The 15747-nt window shown below is 37.8% G+C and overlaps 2 protein-coding genes and 1 long non-coding RNA gene across 3 annotated transcripts; 2 read left to right on the top strand and 1 right to left on the bottom strand.

Moving 5' to 3' along the window:
- Positions 1 to 1343: 1343 nt before the first annotated feature.
- On the bottom strand, positions 1344 to 2347 carry LOC126603170 (uncharacterized). The gene is made up of 3 exons (XR_007616186.1): positions 2170 to 2347; positions 1742 to 1826; positions 1344 to 1513 (listed from the first exon to the last, which is right to left on the bottom strand). It is a non-coding gene; the product is annotated as an uncharacterized LOC126603170 (long non-coding RNA).
- A 119-nt stretch (positions 2348 to 2466) lies between these two features.
- Positions 2467 to 4025, top strand: LOC126603168 (uncharacterized). Its single transcript, XM_050269928.1, has 4 exons — positions 2467 to 2608; positions 2788 to 3119; positions 3246 to 3471; positions 3627 to 4025. Exons 2-4 carry the CDS (start codon positions 2997 to 2999, stop codon positions 3833 to 3835), a joined length of 558 nt encoding a protein of 185 aa, XP_050125885.1. The 5' UTR covers positions 2467 to 2608; positions 2788 to 2996; the 3' UTR covers positions 3836 to 4025.
- A 1028-nt stretch (positions 4026 to 5053) lies between these two features.
- On the top strand, positions 5054 to 7808 carry LOC126603163 (adenylosuccinate synthetase 2, chloroplastic-like). The gene is made up of 5 exons (XM_050269922.1): positions 5054 to 5300; positions 5514 to 5828; positions 5898 to 6590; positions 6873 to 7184; positions 7304 to 7808. Exons 2-5 carry the CDS (start codon positions 5523 to 5525, stop codon positions 7472 to 7474), a joined length of 1482 nt encoding a protein of 493 aa, XP_050125879.1. The 5' UTR covers positions 5054 to 5300; positions 5514 to 5522; the 3' UTR covers positions 7475 to 7808.
- Positions 7809 to 15747: the final 7939 nt, after the last annotated feature.

Raw genomic sequence — 15747 nt, 5'->3', positions numbered from 1 at the left:
AATGAAATTAATAATAAAACTCAAATTTATCAATAAACTCAAACACTATAATTAAACCCTACGATCACTCTTTGTTTATCCTACATTTATTATGGCTAAAACCCTAATAGCTCTCATACAGAAAAATAAGTTCTTTTTATTGATGGATGGTGATTTTGAAGTTTTGAATCCTCCAACCAAAGTATGACTCAATTTATGAATTTTTTGTTCGTTTGATTTCAATTTTTTAGAGAGTAGAAGTTATTTACTGTAATTTTTTTCAACAAATACAACGAAAGCATCCTACCTTCCGCTAAAACAACAACGAAAGAATCCAACCATGAAAAATGTCCGGTGTGAAAGGACCCAGTAACTGGTTGAATTGGCAAACAACTAAGAGAAGTCAAACTCTATGCTCATTTCTTGCGGTTCTGAAGCGAAAACCACATTCCCTTCCCTTTTCAAGTCTGTTACGAAAACCCACCGGGCTCGAAGGTCACACAAATTCGTAAGGAAGCATTTCCTGCGGGCATCAATACAGAGCTTCTATGGAAACAAATATTGATCATGTCATTCAATCTCATATTCTCCCAAAAGGAGACTCATCCGCGTGATCATCGACCAGCCATAGATCATAATCATGGAAGCATTTTATCTTCTTCTCAAAATCCAGGATATAATTATTGTGAATTATAACATGCATCCCTTTAGTTTCTCGCACCCACGTCTTGTTCTTAAAGTATAATCCTCCAGTTGGGAATGTTGCATGTGGCAATAGGTAGAGATCCACTTTGTTAACGAGTTTGTTGTCTAATGCCCAGTTAAAAGCAGGTTGATCATTTGCTTTTTTCTCTCTGGACCATGGTTGATCTTTAAGTTCCTCGATCCACTTCTTAATAACCATCTTTAAGTTCGTGCCGGTAACAAATGAATTATCAGCTTTTGTGTTGTGGAAAAACCATGCAAAGAACTTAGGTCTAAACACATCAAATTTAGCTTCTAAAAATCAAATGGGTGTAAAAATAAATCCACATATTGAATTGGGTTTATGGGGGTATATTAAATATTAAATTTAAGTTTAAAGAGATATTAATAGTTTAGTTAAAAATCAAATGGGTGCAAAGAGTATGTTGGGTGTAGAAATAGGTTAGATGAGTTTAAATAAAATTTCCCCATAGTTAATGGTAGGATTTTTACTACCTATAAAAGTAGGAATAAAAATACTTGCAAGAAAACAAAGTAATTGTAGTATAAATGACTCAAATAAGATTGTTCTTCACAAGAATTGAATAAATAATGGGTACTTAACTAATTCTTAGTTAATTACTAGCAACGGTGCCCGCGCGTTGCTGCGGGATTGGAAATTTATTCAAACATATGCAAATTCATTCACTTCATAAACAATGTTTGAGTGAAGAACCGAGCATTACAAATAAAAAGTAGAATGAAAATTTAGCTTGACAAAGAGACCTCAATGATCTGGCTCAATTCATCATTCAAGACTTGGTCGACTTGTGATTCGCTCACTTTATCCCTAAACAAAAGAAAATCAAACCAAGTTCAACAAGAATTATGCACGGATCTTTGTGAAACTATATAATGAATGATACAACATTGTTAAACAAACATAGACTATAGCTGATCTTAAAATTCATTTAAAAGGGAAGTGGCAAATACCGTTCGCTTGAGATGCTAACTTAATGTTTCATCATTCAAATGATATTGCTTTTGAACCAAAGTATGTAGAAAAAAGAGTGGAAACCTGATTAGCAATTACCACTTCCAGCGGTACTGCGCTGCTAAGTTTTACTCTTCAAATCTCCAACAAATAAGCTCCTCTGTAATTTCTGCTTGAGCAGTAAAATAAAAAAATTGGCACATAGACGAAGAGTTAAGACTACCTACCACACTAAGACAAACACCCAAACCTTGACAACCATTAAATGACTCCGCCTGACCATTTTGTTATCATGGGTAATCTCTATTAGAAACATTGTATTCATCTTTTTATTTCACCACAATTTTAACACATATTGGTCTGTAATGTGATTTGTTTTCTTTTCAGTGGACATCAGATTAGAGTTATAGAGTGTTCCTTCTTTTTTTACTTCAAATATAATATAGGGATTGATCATGTCATCTAGCAACTGATAATATATGCATGCTCTAACCCAAGAATAAAATAAGAACATACAGTGTTGTGAGCTGCAGAGCCACCATACTGCTGCGCAAGAGGCTCTGGTACAGATCCATTCGAGCCGCACCAATCGTGCTTTCAGGATTTACACAACAATAATTATTCGAAGATTAGAAACAAATTATATAAGGTTTATTATTTACTTTAATCATTTTATTTTCATCTTGACTGAATTATGGTGGCTTGTTAGATGTAAGGACTTTTTCTCCAGTTACGTCATAATTTGATTTACTGTGGTATAAGAAGAGCCTGCAAGTGAATATTTATAATTCTTTTAATGCAATACAGTTTCTAAGAGAGCAGCAACCTGCATATGCGACAACTCTGGTTCAAACTCGGTTGCTACCATTGTATAAATTATCAGTCTCCGTACCGTACTTAGTTGCCACTGCAAACTGGGTTCTTGGAGAGCTTGCTTCCTGCCTACCTGAAGTGAGGCTGTTTCTTACCATACCAGCTCCTACTCTTGTAATTTAATTAAAATGAGAAAAGTTTTATCCACACATCACTTGCTATCTGATGTTTTGTTAGCTTGATTTTATTTTATACTTCCTTGAAAACCGCATGCTTTTCTTTAGGCCCACTATTCAAAAAATTTGTCGCGTTTTCAGGAGATGAGTGCAGATGTGTATACCTCATTGCTCAAGGCATTGGTTATGCCTGATAACAGGGATATTTCTTGTTATCCCGTGCGGGTTTCTGCTGCTGCGGCAATTGTGGGACTTCTTGATGTGGGTCTCAAACTCAATCTTTTAGTTGATCCCTTGTGACTTCTTCAGTGGCATTATTAATCTTTCTGATCTGATGTTCTGTCTCCTGAATGGCTGCTGAACAATCTGAGGAGAATGAATCGAGTGAAAAGTGGGTATCAAGTCAAGCTACCATCGGTAGAGCTTTCTCTTCTCTCTTGCAACAGGCTTGGCTTGCACTAGCACATCACTTGGTTAGTTTTTATTTTCTAGTAAACTTTCCAGACAAAGAATGCATATACTTTTTTTTTTTTTGTATTAAACTATTTCATATTTAATATGCTATCCGAAGTTAGTCGTTGGCAGTTGCATTTTGTCAGGCAACATATACCCGTTTCAGAGAAATTAAAAGCAAGCCTGGTCCTCTCTGGAAGCCTTTGCTGCTCGCTATATCATCATGCTATTTATGCTGTCCCGAAGTTGTAGAGGGTATATTGGAGAAGGATGGAGATGGAGGATTTCAAACCTGGATGTCTGCACTTGGATCTGTTTCCTCTGGCTCTTTCAAACCGGGGCTACCTACAGAGTCAGAGATAAAGTTGATTGGTCAGTACTTGGTCTCTAAAACGGGGGAAATGAAATTGTGTTTCAGCCTCTAACAGACTGACATGATATTTTAGTTACTTTTGCTTTGCATAAATTCCTGAAACCCTATATGAATTGGATAACTTGGGACATGACTAACAGTTAATGAATCTCAGTGCTGGCACTGGCAAAAGTGGTTGAACGGGTGGTGGTAGTTGGAAAGTCATCTGGTGCTTTGTTACGGGAATGCTTTACCTCTCTGATGGAAGCATCTATACGATGGAAAGAACCGCGGGAAGAAGAGGAAGCAGGTGGAGAAGAAGAGACCGAGGATGATGATGAAATTGAAGATGATGATGATGACGATGACGATGATGAGGTTTGAACTTGCAAGTTTTTTGTTTATCGTCAAGTTTCAGGATTCAATGTAGGTCGTTCTTCCAGCAATAATTTTGGTAAATTTTATTGACCTTTGTTTTCCCTGAAAATGACCGATAATTTTTCTTTGCGTCGTAAACTCGGTAAATTTATTGGGAAGTCATTTGTAAAATGTGATCTAAAGTGTTTGTGGTAAAGGACATTCACGGTTTTGCACTTCGATCTGGTGTATATGTGGTCTACCTATTATTTTGTGGGGAGCTTTGGTTGCTTATAACGGGGGCCAATGAGGAAATCCATATTTGGGTTTCTTGGGCTCTTCTTCTGCCCTGTCATCAATCGGTGCCTAGAAACACAATTTATTAGAATCAGAACACGGGCTCATTAGGCAGTGCATCAACGGAAAACATTTATGTTCATAAGCGCTTTTGTCACATATTCTGGTGCTTTTACAAAAGCATTTGAAAGAGTTTCACAAGGCACTAGCCTCTTGCCAGATCATTTTTTGACCAACAACCTCAGCACCGTGTATTGCAAATGCGAGTCGCTTTTATCCGCACGCTGCCTGTTTGATAAAATGCCCGGCCAAGTCCTTGACGGCTCAGATTGATGCTATAAACTGAACTTCAATCTGGCATCTTGGAATGCAATGATGTTCGGATGCCCAATGTGTAATGACTGTCACAAGGCATTCGAGCTCAAGAGGATAATGCACATCAAATGTGGAGACATGGGAAGTGCACACATTTGTTAACAACGCGTTATTATTAAATTTAAACGTTAACGACTACATTTTTATGATCGATGACAACTAAGGTAACGTCAATCTATATTTATTTAGAGGATGCTACCCACACATCATTTTTTACTTTTCACACATTCTTTGCTAATTTCTGTTAATTGCTCTTCTTCAATTCATCCAATCCGATGTTCGAAAATTAAAAAAGTATACGTGGATATCACACCTCTTTATTTATTTATATTGCTTTTCTATTACCCCAGAGGATGAAGTATGTTAACTAGTTTTCGTGATGTTCCAATTATGCCCTTATGTATATTTAAACTAAATAAAAATTAATAGTAACAAGCCTAAACAAACCAAAAACCCAATCTGGTAAAAATCCCCGACCAAAAACAACGAGCATAGCTAATTAATCACAGCCGTCTGATTCAGGGTTCACTGCTGATTCTGGACTGTAGGTGCAGCTGATATTTATCCCCGTAACCCTACAATAAAATTTCACGCCCTCACCTCCCAACTCATATAATTAGCGCCTTTTCCCGGAAAATTTCTCTTTCGGTTTTCGGGAAGTTCTTCAAGTCCTCCGAAGTCCGACCCACAGAGGACGAGAAGCAAACCCCAAACATTTTCCCGGAATTTCTCTTTTGTTTTTCTCGCGTCGCTCTCTGATTGATTACTACGCAAACGAAACTGAAGTTTTTCGAAGCTGTTGTTCAATATATTCGAGGAGGTACGTGATTTTTTTTAGGGTTTACGAATTGGGAATTATCTGCTTGATTTGACCTTGTTTTTTTAATTTTGGGTATTTAAAATTTTGCTTAGTTTTAAAAAGATAATGATGTTGTTTTTGTAGTTTTCACTTATATATTTCTATAACATTCACTCGTACTGTCAAGTATGTAAAATTTGGGAAATACGTTGGCCTAAACTTAGCCTTACTCAGGTATTCGCCATGAACAACCTCTCATCTTTCACAGCCTTGGACTCCAATCCACTTTCCACCCCTTGTTCCTTTGGGACCCAACACCACAGGTCCGTTCTCTTCCAGCGCTCGAGAAATACTGTCGTATGCTCAGTGAAGCCCTTGGTCGCCACCCCCTCTTCTCTAAGTTTGTCCGGTTCCCCCAATCAGGGGCTTAATCGAATTGAGTCGCTAACCCAGGTCTCAGGCGTGTTGGGCTGCCAGTGGGGCGATGAAGGTAAAGGAAAACTCGTCGACATCTTAGCCCAACACTTTGACATCGTTGCTCGTTGTCAGGTAACAAAAAGCTCTCACTTTCATAGCCTGATCGTGTAGTTTTCTGATGACTTTTTTGCATCTTTTCAGGGTGGAGCTAATGCTGGACACACCATTTACAATGCAGAGGGAAAGAAGTTTGCGCTTCACCTTGTTCCCTCAGGTATTCTTAATGAAGAAACTCTTTGTGTTATTGGAAATGGAGTTGTGGTGCATCTTCCAGGGCTCTTTAAAGAGATTGATGGCCTTGAATCTAATGGGGTATCCTGCAAGGGAAGGATATTGGTCTCTGATCGTGCACACCTCTTATTTGATTTCCATCAAATAGTGGATGGGCTTCGAGAATCTGAGCTTTCTGAATCTTTCATTGGCACTACCAAAAGAGGAATTGGGCCTTGTTACTCTAACAAGGTTATCCGAAATGGTATTCGAGTGAGTGACTTGAGGCACATGGATACTTTTCCTCAGAAGCTAGATGATCTATTATCAGATGCTGCATCAAGATTCCAAGGTTTTGACTATGGACCCCATGTTCTAAAAGAAGAAGTTGAAAAGTACAAGAGATTTGCTGAGAGATTGGAACCCTTCATTGCTGATACTGTGCATGTCGTGAATGAAGCCATCTCCGAGAAGAAAAAGATTTTGGTTGAAGGGGGTCAGGCAACAATGTTGGATATTGACTTTGGAACTTATCCCTTTGTAACATCCTCTAGCCCTTCAGCCGGTGGGATTTGCACTGGACTTGGCATTGCTCCCAGAGTTTTAGGTGATCTGGTTGGAGTGGTAAGTAGATGGTTACTTCTGGTAGTTGTAGAGAGTATTTTCAATCAATTGGGTTGGGCAACATGAATAAACATATATCGAACTAAATCTATTTCTGCAAATAGGTTTCTTTTATTATTTTTGTCTTTACTACTGTGATTCATGTTATTTTTCTAGTTGAAATCTTTAAAGGGAGATAGAACACTGTATGGTAGTACTGGTCATGGCATGTAATCTTGCAGTTAGTACAAGGGCCAATTGAGATGGTGAGGTAATGTTGCTAACTTGACGTTGTTTCTGTAGGTAAAGGCATACACTACGAGAGTTGGTTCTGGTCCCTTTCCCACAGAAATCTTGGACCAAGGGGGCGACCTCCTTAGGTCTGCTGGTCAGGAGTTTGGCACAACTACTGGTCGCCCTCGTCGTTGTGGTTGGCTTGATATGGCAGCACTGAAGTATTGCTGTCAGATCAATGGATTTTCTTCTCTCAATCTCACCAAACTTGATGTTTTGTCTGATCTTCCCAAAATTCAGTTGGGTGTTGCCTATAAACAGAAGGATGGTACACCGATTAAATCGTTCCCTGCAGACCTTCGTGATCTTGAGCAATTAGAGGCATGTCCTTGCCTCTCCCTTCTATTCGGATATGATATGATGTTTTTATCTTAATTGAATTTTATTAGAAGATAAAGGTTCATTTTTAACACTTGTTGCTATTGCTTTTCTATGTTCAGGTGGACTATGAAGAATTGCCCGGATGGGAATCGGATATTTCTTTTGTCAGAAATTACTCCGACCTTCCAAAGGCCGCACGTCAATATGTGGAAACGATAGAAGAACGTCTTGGTGTACCCGTCCATTACATTGGTGTAGGGCCTGGACGCGATGCACTGATTTACAAATAGTAATCTCGATTTTCCCTTGATACTTGAGTTGATTGTTCAGATTAGAAGTAATTTTCAAGACACAGTTTGATTTAACACATTTTCCACCCGAGGCGGCCACAAGAAATCTATGGTGTGTTTAGGATTGCTTGTTGTAATGCATGGATTACTAGGGTATGAATTTGTTGGAATGAATTGAAGTCAGAGTACTCGGGGTCGGTCGTTATCGTAGTTTTCATGTATTAGTTATGGGCCATACTATTATTTGATAGCAGGTAACAGATGCCTAGGCTCATCTCACATTAATATGACAATTTATGTGTGAGAAAATCAATCGCATTCACTTTTGTCTCCATTTCAAGCTCTCCGTCTCTGCATTCACTTTCGTCTCTGTTTCAACCCCTTCCGTTGAGGAGGGACCCCTCAACTAAGCTTTTATTTGATAGCAACTAAGCTTTTATTTGAGAGATGTTTGTAGAATTTACTCTACATTGTATTTCAACGATTCAAGCGGTCCATCTTTAGGTCTTCACTGAAACATCAACTTTACCAAAAATCATCCAAATCTGGAATCATTTGACCGTTGAGTACCAATGGTAATTCTACCCGACTCTGTTTTACTCTTTTTTTACTAGATTTCTGTGTGAAGTAACAACAGGGAGAATAAATGAAGAGAAAAAGAGACGGCGATCCTTCATCGCCGGCCCTTTCTTGCCAAGAAGGTCCCAAATTTATGAACTACTACTATTAATCATGGAAAGAATTGACATTTGTCTCAATTGTTTGTCATTTGTTATTTAATTAAGACTTGCTAAAATACATCAAATGTTTGTTGTACGGCAGAGCATGCTCAATGCCCAGAGACTTCCACGAAAAATAATTTAGGTTGTGTGTGCAATTGCAATCGAGGAATTTCAGGCTCACAATTACGTAGAATAATAAAAATCACCAAATTCTAATTTGATCAAGAAACTTTAGGTTCTAATCTAATTATTAGTCATTTAAGATGTGCAATTTCATTCTTGGTCGTGAAACAAAATAATGTCTCATCAATGTCGGAGAAAAAAAATACTCAAGGTGGAGTGTATCCACCGAGTCCGACATAGTCATACACCCATTTAGTTATAGGCGCAATGAGTGGTAAGCTCCCAATTAGTTGAATACGAACTTTAAATTCAAAGTATATGGGGCTGCATGCCCTCTTATAATCATGAGACGAAAATTGATCAATATACTAAGTTTCGGGTCTTGTTATAAGATGAGAACTGGAGAGACTTCATGTCCTGATCTCTTAATTGTTATAAACTCATCATAATATATTGCAATCTTGCGTGTTAACATAAAAGTAAATAAGATTAGCACATGAGAAAATGAAATGCGTAAAACCAATTAAAATGAAGGGAGCTTTAATTAAAATGGTGGGGACGAAGACTATTTAAACCAAAAACCACCTTATGGTTTTCTTTAACCAAAAACACCTCAAAACTAAATAGACCCAAGTTCTATGCGGACTAAATTACAGAGCCCAACATGGACAATTACAAAATTACCCTTGCGGAAAGAAAACACAACCGTTAGTGAAAAAGATGGATAAGTGGCGCCAAATGTTGATGCACAAAACCCGAGGGGTCTTGGAACAACGTAAATCTGACCGTGAGTCTGCAAGAAAGTAAAGAACACAAGATGTATCGTGGTTCACCCCAATGTTTGGGCTACGTCCACACTGATGTTGATTGTATTTCTCTCTAACTGTATGTATGGATTACAAGGGTGAGGGGGAGTCCCCCAGAGAAAGAGAGAGTGTGAAGGGGTTGCTGGATATGAGCCTCTCTTTGGGGATGTGAGGCTTCTTGATTGTGAGGGTAAGAAGTCTCTTTTATAGACTAAGAGCTCCTCACTTATTACATATTTGCCCCTTCATTTATTACATAATTACATTTGAGTCCCCCGAGTATGTATATGAGGTCTAAATACGGAGGCCCTAAGTATGGTACAAACAATATATATATATATATATATGTTAGTTTCCATATATACAATCATTAATAAATTCTCTATGCGATTGCCATGATTATATATATATATATATATATATATATTGGTTAGTTTCCATATATTCAATCATTAATAAATTATCTATGTGATTGCCATGATTAAATTAACGTTTATAAGAAATACCTTAATGTTGGGAAATGATGAAATAATCATACGGGATGCATAGGTAAACTTACTATAAGGAGATGCCTTGATTATATTTATGGTCATGAATAGTATGATATTGACTAGAATTGTTGAATGGTTATGACATGACTAGATTTATGGTATTTGCTCATCGTTTGCTGCACTGGTGTTGGTACTCACCCAGGCCAGGGCCAGTTTTTCACGTGTATATGCACATCGCATTGTACGCTCACTTTGGATCTATTGTAGGTGCCAGTCTTGTCGTACAAGTTGCCATATGCAACTCCGACTCATATGTGCTACGCATAGAGCCAGTCTTCACGTGATTGTAGTACTAGAGCGTATATCATTATTACACCCAGTCTTGTTCATGTCAGAATACCTCTGCATAAACTCGTGTGTCAGCATGTGTCGATGAGCACTCGATATGACATGTTTGTTTATGCGAGATTATATGATATTGGTTGTTGTGTGTTTATTTACGAAATATTGCGACGTATGACATTCTGTGATTTTGCAAGCTATGGTCAGTATTTTCATACTATACGTAGTATGTATATTTTGGAAAATATACTTTTTTTACGGCGAGAGGTTATAACGTTTTTAAAAAGGTTTTTATAAAACTTAATTTTTAGGCTCACTCACCTTTGTTTTTCGCCCCTCCAAGTTTTAGTAGCTGAGCTTACGTATCGACGAGGATTCTTAGCAAATCTCAGTATATGAGGCTACATTTGATGGTATAATCCTTATTTTACCTTACTGTAGTTTATTTATGCTCTGTCATCACGTGTAAAATGGATTTATTCCCGCTCATAAGCGCACTATTGTATTTAGGCACTTTAGGTTTAAATTTATTCACATTATCCACATCACTACACTTTATGACTTTGTCACCTTCTAGGTGTTGGCCATCACAACTCGATTCGGAGTCCTAATGGACATTCCTGGTCGGGGTGTGTCAGTTTGGTATCAGAGCATAAGTTGGGCAGTATTGCGTATGTAAGCATTCTTGGTTCTTGAACCTAATCTTCGAATATTGCCACCTCATCGAGGACGAAAAATGTGTTAACCTTTTCTAAGTTTTGAGTGACTTGGACGACTTATTGACGTACTAGATGAACAATTCGGCGACAACCTCTAGACTTTAAACAAAGAATCTCGCTGCCAAGGAAAGTCCCGTTTTGGAATGAGTCGGTGGCCCTAAAGTAGGGCTAACGTATCGATAATTGTGTGCCACCAGAGATTTAACAATCAATCCCACTACCATCTAGTCATTTCTATCAACCATTTCGAGTTAGGAAACCAGAAATAGTTTTGATTCCTTGGTAGTACCCGTTAGCGCATACCATCTATTAGGATTCTTACGAAGTTTACTTCGTCAAGATTCCAGAATTGTCTTGAGCGACAACCTGGTGCTAAAGTGGTAGGACTCAACAGAAGAAACATCTGGGGGACAGTCACTTTTGGTCCTCGATAGCACTAATCTTTTTAAACGCACTAGTTATAATTCCGGATATTTAGGAGGAAGATCAAATCTTTTTAGACATGTTCTGTAGTAAGTTATTAACAATTTCTTTTCCGGCCTTAGGACGTCTCAACCAATACTAGTTCCCATAATTCATTCGATGTTATACTCGTCATTTTGATGAGTACAGGCATGATAGTACGAGTTGTTATACCTACGGTCAGTAGAAATCCCCGAAATAGTAAGTATTTCTCCCTATAATCAACTGAACCACCTCACCGGACCAGTTTCTTACCAATCATCTGAAACCATCTACCCGAGCGAGCTCTAACCTATAATCAGCCTATGGTGGCGCTACTAATTGATGATATTATTCGATATCCAGGAACTGTCAACCAGTATTCAGGCGGTATGATTTTTTATACCAGACACATGTACTAGTATCTAAAAGTGATACCTTTATGCCAAAACACCAGTTCACAGTTTTAGGGTAACGAACAATATCAAAAATATCAAAAGTATCATAAATGCGTTAATTAGCGGCGTGACTAATAGATCGATTAATAGTGACTACCTGAGCCGAAGAAACTTAGGAGAAAGCTTTGTGTTAAGACAGTAAACTCATGGTTGTTTTCACCTTATTACCTATCTAAATAAACAGAACCTCTTTGACTAGCCACCTTTTCGATCACTTCCACAAGTAGACAGTAGAATCGAGCTTTCTTCCATATTTTGAATTGATGGTCTTTCCAATAAACTCATATTTTGAATTGTTGGTCTTTCTGATAAACTTTTAGAACCCGAGCTTTCTTCCATAGCTTGACGAATTCGTAGTAGTCTTATAGATGACTTTCTCACATACCCCAATGACGAGATTAAATTCCCTAATCACCAACAGTCGGCTTCACACCAAATTCCTCAAATATTACCTTTGTTTAGCTGGTACTTTTCTCAGGAGACGTGATCTCGGCAGATGACATCCTTGTTAATTTCCAAGAAGGTTGTAGCGGAAGAAAGTTGAAATTCTCACAAAGTGTTGTGAAATGTGGGATATTCTTGGTCTTGTTGATTTTATCGACAATTTGTTAGTGATTTTTTCGGCTATAGAGTTTTCCTCACTTATCAACCAAGGAAGGTTAATTTGGCGTGAGATGTTGAATATGAATAAAGTTTTTGACAACCAAACTGTTGTCTCACCTCACCATTGCTTTACACCTTTATATGACATTGATCATTTAGAAATCCATGGTGACAATTTCTTTGGATGTTTTGACTGGGTAAATGCAACATGACGGAGTATCACTTATGTTTCCCAATGGCTGGAACCGTATGAAATGACCCACCTTGCTCATGACTTAGAGTCAACAATTATCATTTTCGTTTGAAAACCGGATGACATTTCTCTGTGGAGAAGCTTATCCAAAATTTTTATCAACCTTAGACCTTTCAAATACATTTTCTTTTAAAAAGAGTTAAATATCTGACAGCGACGATGGAGATACAAAATCAACGTCTACGATTGCACTATTGTGTATCACTCGGTTGTACAAACGTAATAACGGTTACAGCAACAAAAGACATATCTACCCTTGAACATCTTTAGCTTGTCATATCCCATTCTAGTTGGGATTCATGATTATCGATATGATGTTACCTTCAAACCATCAAGAATTCGTTCGAATGGTTATGATCACTTCCTGTATCCAAATGGAGATGGGGAAATGTCACCATAAGCTTCTAGTACGAGGCATATCGTACATGTAGAGAATATGAAAATGTTCGATGATTACTGACCGACTTGACAAGTCAACTCACTTTCCATTGGTCCAGAGGGACTTCATTTTTATCTCTTGGTGAAATTGCTCATTCTTGAAATTATCGGATTTTCTGGCGTTTCAATCATCATTTACTTTGACTGTGATTCCATATTCACCTCTTGGTGCTGGAAGGCATTCCAGTCAACCTTGAGTACATGTCTACCCCCACTATATTTCATATTATCTCTAAGGCAGGTAGACTGATTAGGAGAATTGCTCGGACATTGAAATTTTAGTTGCGACCATTAATTCCTCAATCACCCATTGAATACTCTGCTAAACGAATCTTTACCTTTGGTGATTGAATATTCAGGAAGCTACAATTGAAACGAGATATATGCATCTAAACCAGTTACTGTGTATCCTAGAGTTGATAGACTTGTTTTGACCCTCAGATACTTGAGTGTTCTTTTAGCCTTCTCGACATAGTTTTTCACTAAATTCGAGAGGAATTCAACATGAAGCTGTTCACTAAGGCATTATGAATTACATTGTTTGACTATTTGGTGTGCATGTCACTACTGTATCTCCCTGTGACACGCGTTTCATTTCCAAGTCTTGGGAAGCCTTTTTGAAGGTTATAAGTACTAAGTTTTTGTCCAGTATCACATTTTTACCCTTAGACTAACGACCAGTCTGAACGAACTATCCAAACCATAGTGGATGTATTGCATTTTGTCCGTTCTACAATTAGCATGGTTGTAACACATAGTTATCTTCATTTTAGTTGCTTGTAACTACGGTTACAATTTTTGGTTTTGGGTATGACACTATTGAGACATAATATGGAGATTTTATGCATAGCACATGATTGACAAAGGAGTATTACGAACAGATATTTGAATAATCGAGATTACAATTGTGCTAGTTGTGTTGTTGCCCGAGAGGGTAGTACGTGAGCGCGGTCGAGGCGCTAATCAGATGATTTATATGTATTTTCCAATGAGGGGCAAGATGGTAGTATTACACCTTCAGGAATTATCTGCTTACTTATCGTGACAACAGTGAATTGTCGGTATTGCGGGCCGCAGACTGTAATATCAATAACTTATTCGTTGGATTCGTTAAGTAATTGAACAAGTAGGTCCGTTTACGTTAGCATTTTTAATTATATATTTATATATTTATTGTTTGGGCTTGACCCAAAGATGCTATACTTATTCTCGAAGTACATGAAGCTACAAGTGCGTAGGTGAAAATTTTCTATGTTTAGTTTTAATTTCAGTTCAATTATTTTAACTTTACATTATTATATATATTTATTTTGAAGCGAGGTTATTATACATATATAAATACTTTTGGCTTATTGTTTTATAAGAAGTATTATATTATAGTATTGTACTGAAGGTGAAGGAAAGTATGAGCTTGGAGGCATGAAGGAGGAATCATTACAATCCGATCGCGACGGAATGGCACTCTCTTTTATGCAACCGCTCTAGCTTGATTTCTTCCTTATATATATATATATATATATATATATATATCTTCCTATCTTTTGGAGTATATTATGTATAGTAAATGATTTCAAATTTCGGAGACGAAATTTTTTTTAAGGTATATATATATATATATATATATATATATATATATATATATATATATATATATATATATCTTCCTATCTTTTGGAGTATATTATGTATAGTAAATGATTTCAAATTTCGGAGACGAAATTTTTTTTAAGGTGGGTAGATTGTGACAACCCGTCCCTAATTTTACGTTTTTATTGATTTTAAATGAGTGAATTGACGAAAATGTCCCTAGAGGTAAGGGTGTTGACTTTCGTTGACCAGCATATTAGGAGACGTATGAAACATTCTTTTATCATCTCGTAGTGCTCGTCACTAAGAATGCGTAGGCGAAAACGGAAATGAATTTGGAGTTACGATGAAGATTTTAAGGAATTACGAAACTTAAGAGTGTTTTATGAAATTAGAATTTTGAGTATTTTCTTATTTTAATATTTTATGAGTGGTTATTTTGAATATTTTATAATTTTTCTAGCCCATGGGGCCCACACCCACACAAGTTCTCCACCCATTTCTCGCCACGTGTCCCTTCTCCCTCACCTCACACCCTCAGATTCTCTCTCTCTCTTCTCTCAGTCTTCTCCTGTGTATCTCTAACTCTTTCCTCCCTCTGCAGCAGCTGCGCCGAGAACAACACCCAACTCCGACCAGCCCTCAGGCCATGGAACCACCATTTCTTTACCAGACCACCCCTCTCTGTCTCTCATCCTACATATTTCCCCCTTGTTTTTGTCCCGTGTTTCACCTCTGCAACAACGCCGACACCGGACCACCAACTTTTGATGTCGTCTTCGACAAGCACCACAACCCCCAAACTCCCTCAGCCGCGATCTCCTACTGGCATAAACCTCTTTCTCTTTCTTCCTTACTCTGCACAATGACACCATCATTATTTATATTTTCTCCAGCGAGATCTCGACTTCTGACAATGGTAAGTTTCAAAAACCACCCAAATTTTTGTGGATCGTGTTTTACTTTACGTTTCTAGTGTTCTTAAGGATTTTGGGTCACATTTGAACTCAGAGCTACCTTGGGGAGTCTTCCCCAGTTTTTCGGTGCTATATGCCGTGAGTTGAAGACCTTTTAGGCCAACTCCAACCACGGGTGACTAGGGGGGAAGGTATAATCCTAAACTACACTCGTTTATGTTCATTTTGGTCAGAAGAGGGTGAAAAATGGTTGAGTTTTGAGCTCGTATGGCGCTCGGGAATTTATGCTCAGAATCCGGCGACCTACCAAAGAAGAAGAAAAAAAGGGCCTTAAGCCCAAACCTGGCCCAAACCTTTGGGCTTTTGGCTCATG

Source organism: Malus sylvestris, chromosome 15 (assembly GCF_916048215.2).
Source record: "Malus sylvestris chromosome 15, drMalSylv7.2, whole genome shotgun sequence".
In the NCBI taxonomy this organism is placed as follows: Eukaryota; Viridiplantae; Streptophyta; class Magnoliopsida; order Rosales; family Rosaceae; genus Malus; species Malus sylvestris.
This window is presented reverse-complemented; position numbering and strand designations above follow the sequence as displayed.

What these genes read in the sequence shown, in the direction of transcription:
- LOC126603163 (XM_050269922.1), top strand. Translation starts at nt 5,523, where the DNA reads ATGAACAACCTCTCATCTTTCACAGCCTTGGACTCCAATCCACTTTCC. An exon ending in ACATCGTTGCTCGTTGTCAG is followed by an intron (nt 5,829 to 5,897) that starts GTAACAAAAAGC and finishes GCATCTTTTCAG; the next exon opens with GGTGGAGCTAATGCTGGACA. An exon ending in TAGGTGATCTGGTTGGAGTG is followed by an intron (nt 6,591 to 6,872) that starts GTAAGTAGATGG and finishes TTGTTTCTGTAG; the next exon opens with GTAAAGGCATACACTACGAG.
- LOC126603168 (XM_050269928.1), top strand. Translation starts at nt 2,997, where the DNA reads ATGGCTGCTGAACAATCTGAGGAGAATGAATCGAGTGAAAAGTGGGTA. An exon ending in TTGCACTAGCACATCACTTG is followed by an intron (nt 3,120 to 3,245) that starts GTTAGTTTTTAT and finishes GCATTTTGTCAG; the next exon opens with GCAACATATACCCGTTTCAG. An exon ending in GTCAGAGATAAAGTTGATTG is followed by an intron (nt 3,472 to 3,626) that starts GTCAGTACTTGG and finishes AATGAATCTCAG; the next exon opens with TGCTGGCACTGGCAAAAGTG.